Source organism: Caretta caretta, chromosome 2, assembly GCF_965140235.1.
Source record: "Caretta caretta isolate rCarCar2 chromosome 2, rCarCar1.hap1, whole genome shotgun sequence".
Lineage (NCBI taxonomy): Eukaryota > Metazoa > Chordata > Testudines > Cheloniidae > Caretta > Caretta caretta.
The window spans coordinates 115,043,679-115,067,426 of NC_134207.1; the positions used below are offsets into that span (position 1 = coordinate 115,043,679).

A 23,748-nucleotide genomic window follows, 5' to 3' on the forward strand; every position below is an offset into this window, starting at 1 on the left:
TGATTCAGAACTGTCAAACTAATGGTATGTCACACTTTCCCTCGTAAGTGGATGCATTTGAACCTGTTTGAACATAAAGGAGCACTGGGAGTCTGACAGAGGGTGGGCACTAATGTTAACTTCTCTTTCTCTTATTCTTTTTGTCAAATCCATACATTTCCCACCAACCCTCCCCCCAATAATCCTGTGCTGTTTTTCTAAAAAGAAAACAAAATCAATCAAAACCAAGAGCCCAGCATTTATGGGCCCCCTTACTAAGAGGTAACAAGTGTGACTGTGTGCGCATAAGGAGAGGCAGTGGGAGAAAGGAACAAGTTTCAATTTCAAGAGGGAGCACCTAAAACCAATAGTAAGACTTAAAAATTATGTTTAAGTTGCCTGTTAATCCAGCCATAGGTCACTTTGCAGTTATTAAAGTGTTAGAACATGAGCTGTGCTCTTTTAGCAACAATGGGAAAACTTGCTTTCTGTGCTTAGAGTAGAAGCTGCTTTCATCACTTATCTAATTTTCCACTTTAGCTCAGCTCATCATCGGATTTCTACCAGTTACTTTTTCCTCTAGTTGCAAAGGCAGTTTCTGGTTACCTTCTCACAGTCTCCTGTGGAACGCCTTTGCTCTGGAGACTGTATGCACATGTAAACTCTCTTTCAAAATCAGTCTTCCAAAGAAGGCAAGACTGGTGTTTTCTCTTTTTTCTAAAGGTACATTCTGTCAAGCTTTGTATGGCTTGAGTTTAATTTACCTTTATTTTCTTATACCTTATCTCTTTTGTTTGTACTCTCATCCCATGCATTGGATTATGGCCCAAGATCATCTTGAATATGTCTGGTCATCTTCCAGAAGGACAGAGAACTTTTTCCAATACCGTCCTAACTGTTAAGACTCTTATGTTCTTGTATAGATGGTACTGTGTCTTCGTACAATATGCTGTCTTGGAACAGACAATGCTAGTGCCAGGAGACATGCTGGATATTTATTAATTACCACATCTAAGAGATCATAAACACATTTTCAGATTCCAAGGACGGAAATAGCATTCTAGCTTGCTAACACAGAGTGATCTGAACTGCCAAAAGCAAGGAAATCACAAAGTGTGCAGCTCCATTACTTTTTAGGCAGATTTATTCTGCAGCTCTCTCAATAGTGAGAATGAAGATGCTTCTTGGGAGCCAGTTGGGGGTGGGGGAAGACAGATGCAGAGTCTTCCAGCTTTAATAGATCTGGCTGACACAGTCTGTGCTTTGAAGAGCTTACAATCTAGTTGAAGACAAAATTCAACTAATGAATATAAAATAATAAGAGGGAAGCAGGGAGGAAGGCAGAAGGTGATAGGAACAATAAGAACACATATTTCCATAGGCTTGCTGTTCGCAACAGGATAGTTCTAAGTCATTTAAATTTTGTTGTTAAAAATAAGATTTTCTGATGAAAAAATGCATTTAACAAAACATTAGACAATATCTTCCCCCCCCACCCAGAAAACCTTTTAATGTTTGATTTAATCATCCCCCTGAAGAATTTAAGCCCAGCTTTGAAGTATTGTGCAAGAGTGAAAAAGTGAAACCGTAAACTCACGTAGTATTTCACTGTCCAATTTAGCAAAACAGAAAAAGTAAACATGAATGGTGAAACAGAGGTAGTTTTTTTTAAACAAATCCAAATGATTAATAATGCAGTTAAGGGTTGTTTTAACATACTGTATGACTTTTTAAACCATAACTCATGTTTTAGATAGAGAATATCTTTTGGAAAATTGGACAGACTTGAAAGAGAATAGCATATATGATGAAGCAATTTCATTTACCCATAAAGTCTGTTGCTGAAGGGATTTTGCTGTAGTAAGATTGCTTTCCCTGGAAACTCAGTCTCTCCATTTGCAGATCCATTGGCAGGAGGGAAATTATAATTCTTTGCTGCTGGCATCCCTTTGTTGACCTGGAAAAGAATGATGCTGCAGATTTGGCATATGAGGCTAGATCATGCTCTTCTTATTCAAACAAGTGTTCTTATTACTGTAAATGAGATTACTTGTGTGAATAAGGCAAGCAGGATTTGGCCTGAATGCTTTATTTCAGGATCAAGAAAGTGTACCATGTGAGCTAATGAAGGAGCAAGCCTTTGGTTTAAACAAAAAAATATATTTGATAATCAGCAAAACACTGAAAAAGTAATGACAAATGAATAGATTTAATGTGTTTGAAAGTTTTCAAAAGCCCTCCAGTAAGTAAATAAATAACAAACATGTAATAAAAGTGAAGAAAGTTGCTACTGTCTGTGAAGTAATAGTTTTTCAAATGTGCATTTTTGCATGTATAATACTATTAAAAATGCAGGCTATTTGTCCATTGAACAGACTATGATTTGGTATTTAATTTAATTTTCATTTTGTATTTAAATTTTAACCACAGATCTATGTTGAAATGAATAGAGCATCTGTCAACTCATTACCATACATAGCATATCCTTTGGAATGTTACCTCAGGTCATTTGCAATGTTATAGTAGCCATATTGGTCCCAGGATATGACAGAGATAAGGCAAGTCTTGGCACATTCCCACTTGTGCTTTTAGCAGACACTCTTCTGAATATGGGCAGCCTCCTTTTAGCAGTACTGAGCAAGCCATTTTTAATTGCTCACTGCATTTGTTTCTGTTCAGATTCCAGGGTCAGAGGATGGTTCCTGTTGGATTCTTACCTGCCCACGTTTTTCCTTACTGTAGTATATCTACTTTCCATATGGCTGGGTACCAAGTTTATGAAGAACAGGCCTGCATTCTCTCTCAGGGGTCATCTCATTGTGTATAACCTTGGAGTTACAGTGCTTTCTTTGTACATGCTCATAGAGGTAAGTTTTTTTTTTTTTTTTTTAAATGCAGCACCACATCCGAGAAGGCCAAGTACTAAGTCATTTTTCACCACAGAAATATTTTAGTAAAACATACTTCCAAGGTAATCTGGGCTTTCAAATTGCAACCTCTTTCAGCCCGTTTAACAATTGATCTGTGAGACTATCTAATAATTTGACTTGTATAGCACCTTCTAGCCACGGATCTCAAAGTCATCATTAATGAGCTATTCCTCACACCTAGAGTTAGTCAATTTCTGCTAAAACAGAAAGTTTGCAAATATGCATTTGAATTTTCAGTGACTGCTCTGTTCAACTATGTCTGTGCCTTTTTGTTCACCATTTGTGAACATTCCCATGAATTATGCAGTGCAGTTGTACCATGTTGGTCCCAGGATATTAGAGGGACAAGGTGGGTGAGGTAATATCTTTTATTGGATCAACTTCCGTTGGTGAGAGAGCTTGAAAGCTTGTCTCTCTGACCAACAGAAGTTGGTCCAATAAAAAATTATTACCTCACTCACCGTGTGTCTCTAATTCCCGTGAATTGGGTTTTTTTTTATTTGCATGTACATCTCTGGAATGGCTATTTGTTCAAATACCCATAATTGCATGTGACTGAACAGATTTATGTAGAAGAGTATGTGCTAATCATTCATTATTTGCTATTCACTGTCATTTGTTTACGAACATGTTTAACAGGGTTCTAGCATCCAATCATATGCTATGAAAAGCAAAAGTTCAGCTTACTGTGAGAGTTTAAGAACCCCTAGCCTGACTGTTCGTTGACTACTTATCAGTAAAGAATACACTCTCAGAAATTATAAGCTATTAATGAAGAAAAGAGGGTTCAATTTGTCTGATGATTTAGTCAAAATGAATAATTCAACCAGCTCTGATGTGAAGTACATTAGTTTTCTTATTTTACAGATTAAATGACTTGCCCAGAGTCTCACAGGAAGTTTGTGGCAGAACTGGGGATAGAACCCAAGTAAGCCTGATCCACAAGGGCATTTACTCCCCCATTTAGGTGATGTTTTGAGAAAGTGCAGCCTTGCATTCTTGCATCCATGTTCACTCTGATCCCTTTTAGGAAACTGCACTGGTTTAGAAAACTTCATAGTAACATATGTGTGGTTCCATTCCCAAATGTCCGTCAGTTGAACAAATTAAGATCTTGGCTTTAGCACCTAGTGCTGATCCTGGCTTGCTCAGGCTTGTGCCCATAATGGACACTACTGGGTGAGCAATTAGATAGATTTTTGAGCAACTCGTCCTCCCTTGCTGGTTAGAACATGTGCAACTGATGAGAAATGGCAACAGCAGCATAGTGGCCCCTGCAGAAACACTATGCCCTGAGTTCATCAGAAAGATAGAGAATAGGAGAAGGGTCATAAGTCTGAAGTAACAAAACTGGTGTTATTTGGTAACCACAGTTCTAAACTATCCCGCATTTAAGATGTGTTGGGTTTCCGGCTAGTTAATTGTTATGGATAATTCCAGTTACTTGACCTTAGCGTTAGCATGCTAAAAATAATCCTCCCATGTTTGTTTGATAAATAACCTAGCCTAATGAGACAGACAGGCTGAATTATGTGCTTGTTTTTGGAGTGACCTCTGGGAGGTGCTAGATGACATTCCTTGTTTAGACTACCCGCGCAGCATTCCAGGCTTCCCAGTGTCATGTAGGGTACCAGGATCGAGTCATCGACACGAGAAAAACAAATACTGTTTGTTCTCTCAACAGAATGGCAAAACATTGCTTTGCTCAGAAGTCAAACAGGGCCTCATGAAAACTTTCAAGTTTTCGGGGAATTAATTTCTTTTGATCTTAACAAGAGGCAATTTGCCTGATCAAAACTATGGGCTCAGTTCTGGCTTGTGCAGACACTCAAGGGGCTAATCCCACATGAAGAGTCTCATCCCATTCAGAATTCACACAGGCTTCAGCAATTCTTCTGGGTGCTTGAGGAATGCAGGATCAAGCCCAAAACATGGGAGAAATGAGCACAATCCCCCTTACTGGATGGTTTGGTCTCTACACGACAATTTGGCTCCTTTAATAAAAGTAACACTTCAGGGTTAACATTTAATTTGTGGTGGAGGCACACAGAATGTTATCCAAATAGTAAGGTTCAAAGAAAATGCAGCATAATACACAGAAAAATCAGAACCCTGCTCTCCTGTGCCTGCAGGCAGGCTCAGCCCTCCACTGAACAGCTGAATATATCAGAACTTAGCAGGTGTAAGTTATACAGATGAAGTGCACGTATCTTTGCTGTAAATGCATTGCACAGACTTCCTTTAGGTTGCCTGATCTTTCACCTTCTGAAGATTGTTTTGCTGTACACAAAACTAATTTGTCAATGCCCCTCTGATTATTCAGCCAGGCCTCACTTCTGCAACCCATGGCTCATCAGCTTTTGTATCCCGTTCACACACATGATTTCTGTTGTTCATTAATTACAGTGACAGAGCTTACCATTCCATGTTCTACATCTGTTATGGATCAGTTTGAGGACACCCCTTAAATCATTTCCCGTACCTTCTAGCCAACCCTGGTCCCAATGCCTCTTAGAACTCCACCTGGCCACTTCTGAGTTGTGTCACTGCTATAGGGTCCTTAACAAATACTACGCCAGAAGCTGCTCCACTGCACCCCCTCCCCACCTGTCCCTTCTCCCTGCTCCAGGTGGAGAGGGTACAGAGATGCAACAGAGGCAGCTTCCCTCCAGCGGGAGAATTCTGTGCTGGGCCTTTGCAGCTGGATTGTGGCTCCGAGGTGCTTGCTGAGTGGTGCACAAGGCTAGTAACCCAGCTTGAATATCTGGCTCACAGTCCGAATTTCATCAGTTCACTAACACTTGGCTTATTTTTTTCTTCCCAAAAGATTTTGATTTTTGAAGAAAAATCCAAATGCTGATGGAAAGATTTTTTTCAGGAGCAGCGGTGGTGGTGGTGGTGGTGGTGATGGTGGAGAACCAAAATGCAAAACCTCTGCCCAACGCTAACCAGCATCCTAAATTGTACCCAGAAATGAATAGCGCACCAGAGCAATCTGGGGAGCACTGCAGTGACATGCTGTCTCTGGAAAATCCCATTAAGTAGTCAAGTCCCCGGGCGTTGCACTGGACATAGATAACTCCAGCAAAATTCACATCAGAAAGAAACTGTTACAACTCTCATGCTACATAAAGACAGTAACAAAGACACTTTTGACTACAGACAACATTTGGTACTCCAGTAGCCTGGAAGCTCAAAACAGAATCCTGAACTGTGACTTTAACAATTGGAAGCTACATTTCCTTAATAATGGGAGCAGCCATGAAATCTATCAAGTTCTTGAGTTGTTTCCTTCAGCAGTCAGTGCCATCTCTCTCCTGTTTAGATTAAACCTCACCCAGCAGGCTCTTATCCACATCCTATCTTGTTCAGGCACTGAGAAAACCGAGACACTGCACCACCTGGGTCAAATCAAGACGACGTGTAGAGCAGAGAGGTGTGTCATCAATATATGGCTGCCATTGCAGCTCAGGCTGCCTATCTACCCTGTGGCTTCATACACTTATTAGTTCACCTGCACCAGTGAGGCATGTGAATTTTAAGTGAGGGGAGGTAATAGACTAGACCACCATGCATGAGAACCCTGTCCTCAGAGTAACAGCTAACAGAGCCTCTTGGGATCTATCTGAGAGGAAAGAACAAAAACACACCTGAGCAAGCCTATCACATCTTGTCAATTTTCACAATTAAGTCAAGATAAAAGGTTGCCAGTATAGCTAAAAGCAGCACTATGAGCACCCTCTCTAGAAGGAGGTCATCAACCAGCAGGTTCAGTATTACAGACAAGCTTGAACCCAGATTGACAGGTATAAAGACAAACTGAGGATTCCCAATAGCACCAGGAGTTGCCTCCTAACCACTTTTTCAATTACTTTACCCAATAGAGGCAGAGCAGAGACAGAACAATCACGATATTGCAGTCAAGTCATAAGCCTTATTAGTTGGATTGTGTTGGTCTTTGCAAGCAAACTTTGGAATTACGATGACACCTCACAAATTGGTACTAATGAGCAGAAAACCCATTAAAATATTTGAATTTGGCACAATAGTGAACAAGATAAATAAAAACAAAAAAGGGACACTGCATCACAAAATATATTTTGTTCATTTATTTTGGTAGCTGAAATTTTAATTATTTGCTTCAAAACGTGCTGTAGTAAATTTTGCAAGAATAAAGAGGCCTCTACTCCACCTAGCCTGTTAAATCTTTGCTGAGCAGCAGGGCAGGGGACAGCATTTTTAATACAGCAAGTTAAGAAGAGGGCAAATCTGTGAGGTTTTAGTGTATAAAAGATCCCATGCAAGCTCTCCTGGCACTTTAGTGAAAGCACAGTTCTAGAGATCAGAATTCGGATTTCTGTGGAAGTGCACTGAGCCTGAAATAGGTGAAACCTTTTATTAGTAGGTTTCGGAGTAACAGCCGTGTTAGTCTGTATTCGCAAAAAGAAGAGGAGGACTTGTGGCACCTTAGAGACTAACCAATTTATTTGAGCATAAGCTTTCGTGAGCTACAGCTCACTTCATCGGATGCATAAAGTGGAAAATGCAGTGAGGATGTTTTATACACACAGATCATGAAAAATGGGTGTTTATCATACACATTGTAAGGAGAGTGATTGCTTTAGATAAGCTAAAGAGTGGGGTGGGGGGAGAGAAAACCTTTTGAAGTGATAAACACCCATTTTTTCATGATCTGTGTGTATAAAACATCCTCACTGCATTTTCCACTTTATGCATCCGATGAAGTGAGCTGTAGCTCACAAAAGCTTATGCTCAAATAAATTGACAGGTTTCAGAGTAACAGCCGTGTTAGTCTGTATTCGCAAAAAGAAAAGGAGTACTTGTGGCACCTTAGAGACTAACCAATTTATTTGAGCATGAGCTTTCGTGAGCTACAGCTCACTTCATCGGATGCATACCATGGAAACTGCAGCAGACTTTATATACACACAGAGAATATGAAACAATACCTCCTCCCACCCCACTGTCCTGCTGGTAATAGCTTATCTAAAGTGATCATCAGGTGGGCCATTTCCAGCACAAATCCAGGTTTTCTCACCCTCCACCCCCCCACACAAATTCACTCTCCTGCTGGTGCTAGCCCATCCAAAGTGACAACTCTTTACATAATCAAGTCAGGCTATTTCCTGCACAAATCCAGGTTTTCTCACATCCCCCCACCCCCATACACACACAAACTCACTCTCCTGCTGGTAATAGCTCATCCAAACTGACCACTCTCCAAGTTTAAATAAAATAAATTGGTTAGTCTCTAAGGTGCCACAAGTACTCCTTTTCTTTTATTAGTAATGAGAGGCCATCCCTTCCCCACAGCAGGTGACCAAAGCAGCTTTCATGGACTCTAGAGTGGTCTGAGGAAAGGGAAATGGAGGTGCCATTGTCACAAAAAGGAAAATTCCAGTATGCATTACATGGCTGCAATTCTTTGTGCGAGGACCCAATCTTGCAAGCTGCTGAGCACTACTGACTGAAGTGGGAGTTGATAGTACTTGGAACTTTAGAAGAAGATCAGAGCCTTATGGAAGAGTCCTATATAATTTAAGAGATAAAATTAATGGGGTTGTACAAAAGTTATTGACAGTCCTATAGAATTTGGAGGAAGCTAATATCCAATAGGGGTCTGATTGTCAGAAGTGCTGAGCAGCTACAGCTGCTATTGTCTTTAATTGAAGTTGTGAGTATTTGACGGTTTTAACCCCCAAGCATCCTATAGAATTCTATAGCAAAGGTCTAGATGTCTTTATTAAGTTCTACAGGATGGTTTAAAAAAACCCTATGAAAAGTTGCCCTTTTCCATTAAATGATACAGGACAGATTAACACATAGGTGGGGAGTAGTGAAGTGGGTAATAACACCTGGCCAAGAGAGATCTGTATCTCAGTTGTGCCTGAGTCCAGGGCTCACATAAACTGAAAGCTTACTAGGTGTGCTAAGCATAGCTGCTGCTAATTTCTCATTTAATTAATGCAGAAAGGCCTTATTCAGTCTTGTAAGAGGAGAAGCAGCAGGAAAGGGAGGAGGGAACCTGGAGAAAGCCAATCGAGCAATCTTTTGTAATTTGGAAAAAAAATCAAAATTCTGCATTTAAAATCATTTCCCATAGTGAGTGAAAGGTCACTGAGGACACAGCACAAAACAACGACATGCGAATGTTTCTATCGGGATGAGAACCCTGCATGGTTACGGTTCCTTTCTCAGGGGCTGTTCTTTCTTGAGCTGAGTCAGGAGATCTCAGAGGCTGACTTTGCTGTTTTCAGTAGCCGTTGTTCTAGCTGAACATGCCGTCCTTATTTCTCTCTCTCTCTCGCAGTTCCATGTGAAATAAATTAAATGGGTTGTGTCTTTTCTACTGACCTTTTGAGCTCCATATTTTAGGTAGAGCATGATATTTACCCCTTTCCTCAATAAGGCAATGCTCAGATTTACAGACCAGCTCTTATGGATTTCAGTGGGAATTATATCAGGTATCCAAGGACAGATTTGATATTAAATCAAATACAATTAGCTTTTCAAATGCAGAATTGCTATTACTTTACCAGTACCAGAGAGTTGCATGTAAGATCTGCTACTCTGAATAGCTCCTATAACCATGAAGATGTAAACATTCATATAAGCACTTTACATCTTCAAGGTTACTTGCAAATATCAGCTAACTAATCCTCATTCCACCCCCCGTTTTAGTTAAGGCAATATTAACCCATTTTAAATGGGGGGAAACTGAGGTACAGCAGGGTTATGTGACTTGTCAAGGCCAGACAGTCAGTGAGTGACAGTGCTGGGATTAGAACTCAGGAATCCGTGTCCCCCAGTCCGAGGCTGATCCACAATGTTGCCTCCCTAGACAGTTTACAGCTCTCCTGACAATAGAGTATTTGAGGTCTTCAGGACACATGAGCAGCAATCTTTAAGTCCTGACTGCACTACTTCTCAGCTGCCTATGTAAAACCTTGGATTATAGTGTGATTCTTTGAGACTCGTCTAAAAATAGGCAACCTACATAGACACACTTCCATGGATAGCATAGGGTAAATTTTCATCTAGACATGCAGGGATTTTATTACACAAGTCTGCAGGTGTTGTACAAGTAAATTTTGCACCCACAAAGCATATCCAAGACCATAAAATACATTTTTTGTTCATGAATTACTTAATCACAAAAGAGGGATTAAAGGTCTTTTCCCTGTTTATCTACTGAAGAGGCTTATTAGTAAAATGCAAGCTTCCCTCCATGCCCCACCAGCAGGTCTCAACCTCATCCTGATGATGCTATGTCTCAGGGTTGGAAGGTAATTCAGTCTCCATGCGCAGTCAGTCTCAAGCCCCTGTATACAGGCACTGCTCACAAGAGTGTTGATTAATGTTGAACAATACAGGAAAAATAGTTCAAAATGAGATATGTAGTTTTTGATCAGCTGATGGCTACACCATCTGAGCTCTCTCTTTGTTCAGGAACCACACAAAAAAAAGTGTTTTTTTTTTAAATGTATTCACAACCAATATGAGAAACCACTGTTCAGAAGACAAGAAAAACAGATATTTCCTCACCAAAGAGCCAGCATGTGCCAGCTGTCACTTTTCTACCTTATAGTATGTCTGCATACAGTGTGGCTATAGTATGGGTAGGCATACCCCTGCTAGCTTTAATCTAGCTAGCATGGTAACATGATGCAGCACCACAAGCTTTAGCCCTGGCTAGCAACCTAAGTATGAACCTCCTGGAGACCCTGTGTACTCCTACTGAGATAATTCAGACCTTACCTGCTAGATCCAATTGTATAGTGTGACAGGGTCGGGCCAGATGGCTATAGGAGAGTAACAGAAGGCAGATATATTAGCCCCAGGCTAAGTAGGTCCTTTTCCTTGGGTAAGGTAACAGGGAAGGTTCCAGAACAATCAGGAACCTTCTGGAGACAATTAAGGCCCTTACAGAGCTGAACCACGGCCATGATGGGACGCAGATCATGCGGGCCAGCAATTGGCTGCAGAAAATGATGCAGGAGGATGATGTAGAGGTATACCTCCTGGCCTTTGAGAGGACAGCCCTGCGGGAGGCTTGGCCCCGAGAACAGTGGTCTGGCATCCTCGCTCTATTCCTGTGTGGGGAGGCCCAAAAGGCCTGCTATGATTTGCCTGAAGAGGCTGCGGCATACTACCCCCAGCTGAAAGCAGAGATCCTGGCCAGATCTGGGGTAACGACCACAGTGCGGGCCCAGTGATATCATGAGTGGAGGTACCAGGAAAACAAAACCTCGCCGTCCCAATTATATGACCTCATCCATCTCGCACAAAAGTGGTTACGAACTGAATCCCAGAGTCCAGAGGAAATACTAGAGGTTCTGGTCATCGACCAGTACATGAGGACTACCGCCAGACCTTCGTGCCTGGGTAAGCCAGAACGAACCCTTCACTTACGACAAGATTGTCGTGCTGGTAGAAAGGCGAAGGACAGTGAGGGAGCTGACCCGACCAGTTAAGGAAGAAGCACCTTGAGTTAAACTAACAGCACCAAGCCCTAGAGCTCGGGTGACTGGGCCACCAGGAGAGCCCAGGTGGAAAGAGAGAGGGGCTGAAGGCCCACCAGTAGCCACAAAGAGTCGGAGCACTGAGGGGGAAGAGGATCGTGATGTTAGACTACCCAAACCAAGAGACCGGGGAATGCCTAGAGCTCCATACAGGTGTTATGCCTTCAGGGAGTGGGGACACATAGCTGCACAGTGTCCCAATGCAGAGGAGCCTATGCAGTGTAACCTGGGGAACTGGGCAGACCCATGCTCCCTAATCCACCTTGTGGGGGTCTCACTAACCCCACATATGTACACTAGACCAGTGAAGCTAAATGGGATGGAGACCACAGCACTAGTTGATTCGAGGAGTGCTATCACGCTTGTTTTGGGGAAGCTCATGAAGCGTAGTCAGCTGCTGTGGGCTAAGCGTACGGGGATAACATGCATCCATGGGACAGTTGGTTATTACCCCACCATCCCAGTAAAAATCGAGATTCAGGGGAACACTACTGAGGTAGCAGCAGGTGTAGTCCCTAAACTCCCATACCCGGTGCTCATAGGGAGAGACTTCCCAGGATTTGGAGACTTACTCCCGGTAGGGGAATTGGAGAAAGGGGGAAGCCCTGAAAGTAGTGAGGCATCCACAGTAGACTGTCAACCCCAAACCTTCTCTGAACTATCCCCAAATTTGTTCTTCACTCCCAGACAGCGTAGAAAGACGAAAAGGGAAAGAAGGGCAGCTAAGGCCTTGGGAACCCGAATACTTGCCCAAAGCCAGAGGGTTGCTCTCGTAGGTAGGTGGACCCGAGCAGCTGAAAAAGAGGCCACCCAGGAGGGAGAAGCACCTGAGTCGGACCCACACCTTAACGCCGCCGAACCAGTAGAGGCAACAGAGACTGGCCCCCTAGATCTTGGGCAGATTAGCCCCAGGAGAGGAAATTTTGGACGGGACTAGGCAGAAGACCCAAGGTACGACAACATTAGGAAGGAGGTGACCAAAATAGATGGGGTCCCCGTGGAAGGGAAAACCCAGGGACCAGGACCCTACTTCATAATGAAGAAGAATCTCTTATACCGGGTTGCACCAGTACAGGGGCAGAAGGTACAGCAGATCCTAGTACCTCAAAAACACCACAATGCTGTACTAAGTCTGGCCCATAGTCATCTTTTTGGGGGGCATTTGGGGGTAGAGAAGACCCTGGCACAGGTTCTGCGATGATTCTTCTGGCCTGGAGTACCTGAAGAAGTGCAGAGGTACTATGCGTCCTGCCCGGAGTGTCAGCTGCACAGTCCCATCCCATCATAGAGGTCCCCTTCGAGCAAATAGCCATGGATCTAGTGGGACCCCTGGAGAAGACAGCCCGGGGCCACCAATATATACCTGTCATTCTGGATTATGCTACTCGCTACCCAAAAGCCGTCGTCCTGCGGAACACAGCCTCTAAAATGATAGCTAAAGAGTTGGTGGGGATCTTTGCCCGAGTGGGGCTACCAAAGGAAATATTAACAGACCAAGGTACCCCATTTATGTTGAAGCTAATAAGGACCTGCTCCACACGCTGCTCCATATACATACCCTGAGAACTTCAGTCTATCATCCGGAGACCGATGGGCTGGTAGAAAGTTTTAATCGAACCCTCAAGGCAAGGATAAGGAAAGTGGTAAGTCGAGACGAGAAGGATTGGGACACCCTACTACCCTACCTTATGTCTGCAATCCGGGAGGTACCTCAGGCCTCAACTGGGTTTTTCCCCTTTGAATTATTATACGGACGCCATGCCTGGATATTGCAAAAGAAATCTGGGAAGAGGAACCCAATGAGGGGAGAAATATAATTGACCATGTGTTGCAGATGCGAGAACGGATAGCTCGGGTCACCCCTATTGTACGGGAACATTTGGAAAAGGCGCAGGAGGCCCAGCGAACCCATTACAATCGCCAGGCAAAAGTCTGACAGTTCCAACCAGGGGATCGGGTGATGGTGTTGGTACCCACGGCAGAAAACAAGCTTTTGGCCCAATGGCAGGGGCCCTATGAGGTGGTTGAACCCGTGGGGGAAGTAACCTACAAGGTGCGGCAGCCAGGACGCCAGAAACAAGAACAAATTTATCACATTAACCTCTTAAAGCCTTGGCACCAACGAGAGGTGTGTGTAGCCCAAGAGACCCCGATCCAGGGAAATTATATGTAGGAGCAGATCAGGATATCCACTGATCTGACACCAAACCAGAAGAAGGAGGTAACTGAGATGATCAACCGATACCAGGACGTGTTTTCAACCAAACCACTGAAGCATATCACCACGTTATCACAGACCCTGGGGCAAAGGTAACTTTAAGGCCGTAGTGGGTCCCAGCAGCAAAAAGGGAGGAGATCAAAGCAGAGGTAAAAAGGATGTGGGAGCTGGGAGTCATCAAAGAGTCCCACAGTCAGTGGTCAAGCCTGATTGTGTTGGTGCCCAAACCCGATGGCACCACTAGGTTTTGTAATGGCTTTCGCCGGCTGAATGAGATATCCAAATTTGATGCATACCCCATATCGATGGGTTAGTTGACCGCCTGGGCAATGCCCGATTTTTGACCACCCTTGATTTAACAAAAGGGATACTGGCAGATTCCCCTTGCCAAAGATGCTGTCATAAATATAAAGGGAAGGGTAAACCCCTTTGAAATCCCTCCTGGCCAGGGGAAAGCTCCTCTCACCTGTAAAGGGTTAAGAAGCTAAAGGTAACCTTGCTGGCACCTGACCAAAATGACCAATGAGGAGACAAGATACTTTCAAAAGCTGTGAGGAGGGAGAGAAACAAAGGGTCTGTGGGTCTGTCTATATTCTGTCTTTGCCGGGGATAGACCAGGAATGGAGTCTTAGAACTTTTAGTAAGTAATCTAGCTAGGTACGTGTTAGATTATGATTTCTTTAAATGGCTGAGAAAAGAACTGTGCTGAATAGAATAACTATTTCTGTCTGTGTATCTTTTTTGTAACTTAAGCTTTTGCCTGGAGGGGTTCTCTAGGTTTTGAATCTAATTACCCTGTAAGGTATCTACCATCCTGATTTTACAAGGGGATTTCTTTATTTCTATTTACTTCTATTTTTATTAAAAGTCTTTTTCTAAGAAAACTGAATGCTTTTTCATTGTTCTCAGATCCAAGGGTTTGGGTCTGTGGTCACCTATGCAAATTGGTGAGGCTTTTTATCCAACATTTCCCAGGAAAGGGGGGGTGCAAGTGTTGGGAGGATTGTTCATTGTTCTTAAGATCCAAGGGTCTGGGTCTGTAGTCACCCTAGGCAAATTGGTGAGGCTTTTTACCAAACCTTGTCCAGGAAGTGGGGTGCAAGGTTTTGGGAAGTATTTTGGGGGGAAAGACGCGTCCAAACAGCTCTTCCCCAGTAACCAGTATTAGTTTGGTGGTGGTAGCGGCCAATCCAAGGACGACGGGTGGAATATTTTGTACCTTGGGGAAGTTTTGACCTAAGCTGGTAAAGATAAGCTTAGGAGGTTTTTCATGCAGGTCCCCACATCTGTACCCTAGAGTTCAGAGTGGGGGAGGAACCTTGACAGATGCAAAAGAAAAGATGGCATTCTCTGCACCAAAGGGTCTGTTTCAATACACTGTTCTTCCTTTTGGACTGCATGGGGCACCTGTCACCTTCCAGCGTCTCATGGACAAGCTCCTTCGGCCCCATACCAGTTATGCAGCGGCATACCTGGATGATATGATTATTCACACCCCCGACTGGGAAACCCACTTAGGAAAGGTGGAAGCGGTTCTGGACATGCTAAGACAGGCTGGCCTCACAGCCAACCCAGCCAAGTGTGCTATAGGGCTAGTCGAGGCTAAATACCTTGGCTACATTGTAGGAAGGGGCATGGTCAAGCCCCAACTAAATAAACTAGAGGCTATCCAAAATTGGCCTTGGCCAAATCGGAAAAAGCAAGTCTGGGCATTCCTGGGTGTGGTGGGGTACTACCGATGATTTATTCCCCATTTTGCTACCAGAGCAAGTCCCCTGACAGACCTGAAAAAAGCCCAGGGTCCAGACATGGTGAAGTGGACAGATGCCGCAGAGAAAGCATTCATGGATCTACAGACAGCCCTCTGCAGTAACCCCGTGCTTATAGCCCCAGACTTCAACAAAGAATTCATTTTACAAACAGATGCAACTGAAGTAGGATTGGGAGTGGTCCTATCGCAGATGGTTGGAGATGAAGAACACCCAGTCCTCTACCTCAGCAGGAAACTCCTCCAGAGAGAGCAGAAGTATGCCGTGGTTGAAAGAGATCGTCTAGCTGTGAAATGGGCCATGGAAACACTATGTTATTACCTTCCGGGACGACAGTTTACCCTTGTGACCGACCATGCACCCCTCCTGTGGATGCAGCGAAATAAAGAGAAGAACGCAAGAGTGACCAGATGGTTCCTGTCCCTACAACCTTTCCAATTCACCATACAACACTGGGCTGGAAGCCACCATGGCAATGCAGATGGCTTGTCACGAGTACACTGCCCGATGTCCCAAGTTGCCCAACCCCGTAGTGTTGAGCAGAGCGGGGATATATGTGACAGGGTTGGGCCAGATGGGTATAGGAGAGTAACAATATATTAGCCCCAGGCTAAGTAGGTCCTTTTCCTTGGGTAAGGTAACAGGGAAGGTTCCATGCTGCAGGAACCTTCTGGAGACAATTAAGACAGGCTAATTAGAACACCTGCAGCCAATCAAGAAGCTGCTAGAATCAATTAAGGAAGGCTAATCAGGGCACCTGGGTTTTAAAAAGGAGCTCATTCCATTTGTGGTGTGCGTGTGAGGAGCTGGGAGCAAGAGGCACTAGGAGCTGAGAGTGAGAATGCGGACTGTTGGAGGACTGAGGTGTACAAGCATTGTCAGATACCAGGAGGAAGGTCCTATGGTGAGGATAAAGAAGGTGTTGGGAGGAGGCCATGGGGAAGTAGACCAGGGAGTTGTAGCTGTCACACAGCTGTTCCAGGAGGCACTCTAGACAGCTGCATTCCACAGGGCCCTGGGCTCAAACCTGGAGTAGAGGGCAGGCCCGGCTTCCCCCCAAACCTCCCAACTCCTGGTCAGACACAGGAGGAGTCGACCTGGACTGTGAATTCAGAAAAACGGCCAAGCTGAGGGCTGCCGTGAAGCTCCAAGGCGAGCAAATCCGCCAGTAAGCGCAAGACCCACCAAGGTAGAGCAGGAACTTTGTCACAATAGACAGCACTCTTCTGTGACTGCTTAATCCAGACCTGGAATTAGAGACCGCGTGGTGACACCAGCTAGCTCAGCCTGGGGGAGCTAGCACTCCAGGGAAAGTGACAGTGTCCTCTTGCCTCAATGAAGAATGACAGTTATATTCATTAGAGTCCTGACTCTCCTCACACGCAGGATCCCGTCATTTGGATCAGACTAGCTGGCAGCAGCACTTCCTGTTGATAACTGACATGAGCTGCTGCTTTGGGCAGGGAGGGTTTCTTGTCTCCCTGCTTCTTTATTTTCTTATTCTTCTCTTTCCTTTGTTCTATCTGCTTCTCTTTCCCCCTCCCCATCACCTTTTACTTTCTTTTCTCACCCCCTTCTTCCCAGACTCCCTTCCCTTTTCTCCTCCGCTTTTTGTTTCTTCCTATCCCTCTCCTGCTCAACCTTTTTTCTCTCTATCCCTGTTCACTTTCCCCAGTACTCTTCCCCCCCCATGGGTTTCCTAATGACTTTTTTTAAAAAGTAAAATATATATATAAATATGCATAATGCTCCTTTTCAGAGGAAGCCGAATGGTGCTAAAGTAATCTTAAATTAAACTGAGATGTCCTTTTGTCCCCAGTGTAAATGCCAAATCCAACATCTGTCCTAGCTCATAATCACAGCTGAGAACATGCTGCAGGAGCCCGGGCTTTTAGAGGGGCTGTAGTAAGGAAAACAAGAAAACTTGTGCTGGAGATGGAATCTGGAGTCAGTAGTCAATGGGGAATCCATCTGATGGGAGGCCCAGTAATTATTGTGCTTGGATGCAATGCCTCTCTCCTCTCCTTATGTTCTGGGCCAGGGGAAGCAACCTGTCTTTAAACCATGATTTGAGGACTTCAGTAGCTCAGACATAGGTGAGAGGTTTATCGCAGGAGTGGGTGGGTGAGATTCTGTGGCCTGGATTGTGCAGGAGGTCAGACTAGATGATCATAATGGTCCCTTCTGACCTTAATATCTATGAATCTATGGCTGTTGGACATGTGCTTACGAAGCCACACATGGGAGGCTTGCAAGGTGTTCCACTTCTTACTTTCACAGCTAAAAGCAACTGTTTCGGTCCAGAAATCCAGTGTTAAAGTCCATATAAAAATCACAAGTATTGTAGTTCAGTAATTAACATGTGATTCTCTCTCTTCTAATCTAGTATTAGAGGATAATGCACAAGAAAGTTGTGATTATGTGGCTGTAATCCCATCAAGGGGGATCCGATGATGTATTAAACTCCAGTAGTTACTTTGTTGCTTATTCTAGCATTCAGCCAGTGGAGAAATTTCAGCATCAGTCTCCAGCATGGCTTGACCTGCCTCAACAGTGAGCCTGTACTGACAGACCTAACTTCAAACTGTAACAACACAATTACTCTTTTTAAACAGGCAGGAGTACTATTAATGTGTGGCCTCAGCTACACAGGAAGGAAAGGATTAGGTCTAGTGGTGGAGTGAGGACACCTGGTCTGCTGCTGACTCACTTTGTAACATTGGGCACATCACATAGGAGGATACCGAGGCACATAAGATAAGTCAAATAAATATAACCCTGGGTGGGAGGGTTAATTGAACCCCCTACTCTGCGTGGGCAGCTGCAGATTCAGCCCACATCCCCCTCACCCACCATACATGCCATACAAACTTTTAAAATATCCAGAAAGGATCCATTAGGTACTCCCCAAAAGGAGTCCCAGTCTTAAAAACTATGTCACAAAGCAGAATGACAGTCCATAGCTGAGGAGGCTTCTTGTCCATTCCCTGAAGGAGACAAGATGGCAGGCAGGCAACCTAAAAGCAGAATGAAGAGATCATCACTGCTACCAAAGCTAAAATGACAAAGTTTTTAACAGAGATTAAGGCACTCACAACCAATTTTCACTCCAAGCTGCTGGCTATTAAAAAAGGCTGACCTAGGTGACATGGACAGTGCAGCTGAAATTGGACTTGGGGGTGGGAAGATTGCTTGGTGATGCTATGTTGAAACTTTAGGCCAGAACCAAACAGCTGGAGAGACAAGAGCATATGATATGATCTAGAACAGGGGTTCTCAACCTTTCCAGACTACTGTGCCCCTTTCAGGAGTCTGATTTGTTTTGCATACCAAGTTTCACGTCACTTAAAAACTACTTGCTTACAAAATCAGACAAAAATACAAAAAAGTGTCACAGCACACTATTACTGAAATATTGCTTCCTTTCTCATTTTGTCTGTATGACATTTTAGTTTGTACTGACTTTGCTAGTGCCTTTTATGTAGCCTGCTGTAACACTAGGCAAATATCAAGATGAGTTAATGTAGCCCCGGAAGGCCTCTACATACCCCCTGGGGTACACATACCTCTGGTTGAGAACCACTAATCTAGAAAACTGATAATATGGTGAATTCTGCAAGAAGGAACAGTAAGAGCAAATAAAAGCCCCTGAGAACATGAAGAATGACAATCTTACTGCATAGTACAGAATATTAGAGGGGTTTTGAATCTGAGCCCAGTAAGAAATAGGGCCCTCTTTCCCTTTGCCCTCTAGGAACTGTGGGGATTCACAGTATCAGTGCCAAAAGTTCAAAAATCATGAGTTAGGTCCCAAACAATCATGAGGTTTTTTTTTAAATTAACTCTTGGGTTCTTTGTCTTTCCCTAGTGGTTTCTGAGCCACTAGAGTCACATTTGCAAGATTTTCTCTACCATCAACAAGGCTAGAAATTTACTTTTACTTTTTTTTTATTTGACAAAAGCTGAGACTGTCACATTCTCACTTGTCTCCAGGAGGCGGGGATTTAAGTAAACCTCAAATAATGCAGGATTCATGATAAAAAAGTCACAAGAGTTGGCTACACAGGCATTACCAAAGTGGCATAATTATAACAAAAAGATCTGCTGATGAAAAAACTGCACAGAGTCTGGCACAGAGCAACTGGGAGAAGCAGCAGAAGAACTAAGTGGGGAAAGAATGTAAGCAGCAGTAGGAGCTTTCGTCCCTTTGCAGCTTTATCTTCGGGCCAAATCTTGCAACGGGATCCTGATTGGCCACCCTCTGACTCTAGTTGCAAGATCCCACTATTTTAGGAGCTGGGGGAGGGAGAGGCTGAGAAAAACTACTATTATGAGCAATAGTAATGCTTCCTTCCTTCTTGTTTTCATTAGCAATATTAGTGGTTGAAGCTTTTAGCAAAGCTGGTTGCATTTATTTGACCCAGCCGAAGACATTCCTTACTGGAACTCCTAATGTCACCGTCAGTAAAGCAATATCCTATTCAAAATGCTTTGCTCAAATGAGATCCTATTACTCCAGTTCTGTATCTGTTGCCAGTCAATGGCAAGATGACAAACTGAGGTTCTTCCAGCATGTCTGAAATGACAAGGTAATGACTAATCAGCTGATCTAAGAAAGCTTGTTAGTAAGACTTTCTTGCCTATACAAAAAACGGAAGTACCCATTCAGGCTCCTATGCTCCCCTCTGCTTTGCAGAGAAAGGCAAAGTTATGGGAAACTGTTAGGAAGGGCATTGAGAGAGGCTGGACAGAAAGGCAACTAGGCACTAGCATCCCTCCCGCACCAAGTAATTGCCTCTGCCAAATGCCACAGGGGAGCTCAGCTCTGCATGGTCAAAGTGATGCGTAGCAGGGGGGACGATTGGTGAGTTAGGGAACCTCCGTTCAGTGCAGTAAATTCTCTGTTCAGAGGACTCTAATTTACTATCCATTTTGTATTGCAACTCCCCCTGTACTGTTTAGCACAAAATCCAGGAGGGGGTGGGATCAGGAAGGTGGTGGAAAGCCAGCCAGTAGCAGCATGCCAGGGCAGAGTGCTGTGGTGGGAGAGAGGAACGCTGCAGTAGAGGGTGGGTCAAAGGTCTTCTACTGGTATTAGTTTTCCCACAGATCGTGGCCCAATCACAGCTGTGCTGAAAATGCCCCTGCTTTTTCTATGGTGCCGCCAGCCCCTCCACTTTAAGGGGGAAATGCAAAGCTACAGGTTGAATAAACCTGTTGAGACCTGGGGGTCTTCTTCCACAGGAGAGGAAGTGAGTACACGCAGGCCAGAGAACACAAATCCTGGAGGTTCATGGTAGAATGCAAGAAATGGGAACTGAAGCTCTTTGGCAGAGCATGTTGTGTGACCTCAGCTGCACCAGGCATTTGCAAAGAGTTCTCCAGATGAATATTCTAGGCAATGGTCCCATTCTGCCAGTTTTAGTGACCTGTAGCACACATTGTAAACAAAACCAGTGGTATTTGGACTGTTCTAAAGGAGCGGGGGAAATCTTCTCTCCCGCCGCCGCCGCCCACCCCTTTTTTTTTTTAAACACAATACTGACCTGGAAAAGTATTTAATTATTGTCACTTCATAAATCCACTTCTCTAACACCCATCTTTGCAGCACCACAGATGCTCTAAGGCTTGTTTTGGCTGTAGGCACCTGACATTTTAAAATTAAAGGGACAGCATGAGACTTCTTTTCATATGTATTTATAAAAAAATATGTCCTATTCTATTTGCCAGTGCTTTAGATATATTAAAACTGAAATAATTCTAATTTAATTTTCACCATTAATGGCACTGGTTTACATTTGAACTTCACTCAGTTTGAACAACGCAACTGGATTAGTTCCCCTCTCTGAGTTTCACAGCCAAAGCATAAGGTGGCACTGCCTGGGTTGCAAACTCTGCTGGAGGCTTTAGTTAACTCAAAAAGGTGTTGGTGGAGCAGGGGACACTCTGGTTTCACTGACAAGTCATTAAGATATTTCAATAAATTTTATAATAATTTTAGAAAGCGATTCTCTCTCTTTAAAATAAAATATCCTAAAAGTGTGAACTAAGACAGCTGACAGTATCCTTAAGAGATTTAAAAGTTCAGTTTGCCTGAACCAAAGCAGTAGAGAGTACTTTTCTCTTTTTCAGGTGAAAAGATGGGCTTGCTTGTGGCTAAGCCAAGGACCAGAAGTCAATCAATTTGAGTTCCATTCCATGCTCTGCCACAGACTTCCCTCTGACCATAGACAAGTCATTTGTGGACAGATTTTCAGAGGTGAAATCAATGGGACCTGCAGGGACTCAGGATAATGAAATGTGACCTCATAACTGTGACCACAGACACAGCGGACAATGAGGATGAAACCTGTGGCTTAAGGAGGACAAGCTGCGATCACTTGAGTTAAAGCAGAAATGCTTTAATTGGGGAAAAAGTAGCAAGCTGCTTAGCTGTTGGGTCCTGCGACTAAAGAAAGACATTTCCATCTATCCTAAGCCAATGTCTTTCGTTGCCACCTCTGAAAATCAAGGAACTAATCTCCCTTTTGGTCTATTTCATCATCTGCCTTCCGGAGCTGTTGTGAACTTAGATTCTCAGATAGAAGGTGAATGTAGTGTAAGGTCTAAGGTTTGTTTTCTTCAATTAGGCATTTTTACAGTTCTGTACTGGAAATAACAGTACCTTGTAGAAGAACTTGGGGCTCCACCTATTCTGCTTCAGGGATAAACTGTAGCATACAGAACACTGGCCTGCAGAGCCAAGAAATGTAAATGAAGGGTTTGCCAGAGAATGAAGACATCTCTTTTTCCCCTTATGTTTTCCAGTATTTTTTTAACCCCCTGTAAGGTACACAGAATGAGCCACTTGCGTTTCTCATGCATAAATGGGCGCGTTATGATGAAACAAACAGTTTAAAAGGACATTTTCACAAACTAACAACTCTTTACAGAAGGATGTTAAGTGACCCATTCTCACTCTCCACACAAAGATCTGTTCTGACTGAACATCATGGAACAGTACAGCTAAAAGGTTGAGATATCTTGTTTCTTTGCATATTGATTGAAGATGACATTAAGTCACAGTTGCTTGAATGTCCAATGGGAATAGCAATGATTTCATCCACAGACAACCTTTGGGTTGCAGATAGAATAGCTATTTAAACTTCAATGGCAAACTAATTTGTAAACTATGAAACCACTGTAGGTTTGCTGCACAGTATGTGTATTTCTGTTTAATACGTATGATACACTTGTATGTATACACACTGTAGGAAACATTGTCTTAAGCCTTCTGTGGTGGGGAATAGAGAGACTGGCAATCATTGAGTAGAGGGTTTCTCCTGGGGCATGTCAAGGTCAGGTGTGGCAGCAAAAGTCAATACAGTACTCAGCAGTTCTTGTCATTGCACTACCTACTAGAGTACAGGAACGGTGGTTCCTGAACAGCACCTAAAGCTGATCAAAGGCAGAGATGACCTTCAGTAAATGGCAACATGCATCAAGATGCAGACTTTACCTCAGCTCGCTCTTCAGAAAGAAGAAAAACAATCCTTTAGGAGACAAGCTACTGTTTTTTTCTCATCCTTCCTCCCCTCCTCCAAATACATATATAAATAAAACCAGAGATGCTTTTCCAAGGGCCAGATTTTGTAGACTGTGTCACAAGTCAGGGCAACCACACCGGTATCCCCCCTCTGCAGTACAGTAAGGACACCCTTTCTAGGTTTCTGGCTCCTCAGCCATCACCTCTCTTGGATTCAGACCCAAGACTCTCTCTCCACTGAGCAAGGTTTTTCCAGACTGCATAGTTCCTTGCCAACACTGCGAGTTCCCCAGAAAGCCAAACCACCTAAACAGGTTTGTGTGTTTGCACTTTGCTTTCTCCTCAGAGGCTATAAACAGCACAGTTGCCTACAGTTATAAATTACCACACAAGTACATTTATTCTTAAGATGAAAGTTTTACAGAGCAAACATAGTAAGAATAGAAGATGCTACATGCATGCTAATAAGCTTAACAGAGATCACCCCAGTAAATCTAACAAGGGCTCTGGTCAGTGACAGTCCTTCTAATCCTTCCACAAGAATTGGACCCCCTCCTTTTGACACGTGGTTCTGACCATTTTCTGGTACAGAAAGAAGGCCTTAAATCAGTTTAAATTCAGGCTATTTATCCCAAAGTCCTTTGTTTGATAGTCTCCGGAGAATCCAGTTTGAACCAGTACATGCAAGCCTCTACAGGTGGCTGTACCTCCCTGGAGGTGTTACAGCCTGAGTGGATTTGTCTAGTCACCCCCATTGGTCTTTGATTCTGGAAGAGCTGTGCTT

The 23,748-nt window shown here is 43.6% G+C and overlaps 1 protein-coding gene across 2 annotated transcripts in view; it reads left to right on the forward strand.

Annotated features, from left to right (window-relative positions):
• The window catches only part of ELOVL2 (ELOVL fatty acid elongase 2), a 97,090-nt gene that overhangs the window by 45,465 nt on the left and 27,877 nt on the right, over positions 1–23,748 (forward strand). For both annotated transcript variants that reach the window (XM_048839833.2, XM_075125377.1), the window contains exon 3: positions 2,659–2,846. In XM_048839833.2, the coding sequence (XP_048695790.1) occupies positions 2,659–2,846 (188 nt within the window). The remainder of the gene's footprint in view (positions 1–2,658; positions 2,847–23,748) is intronic.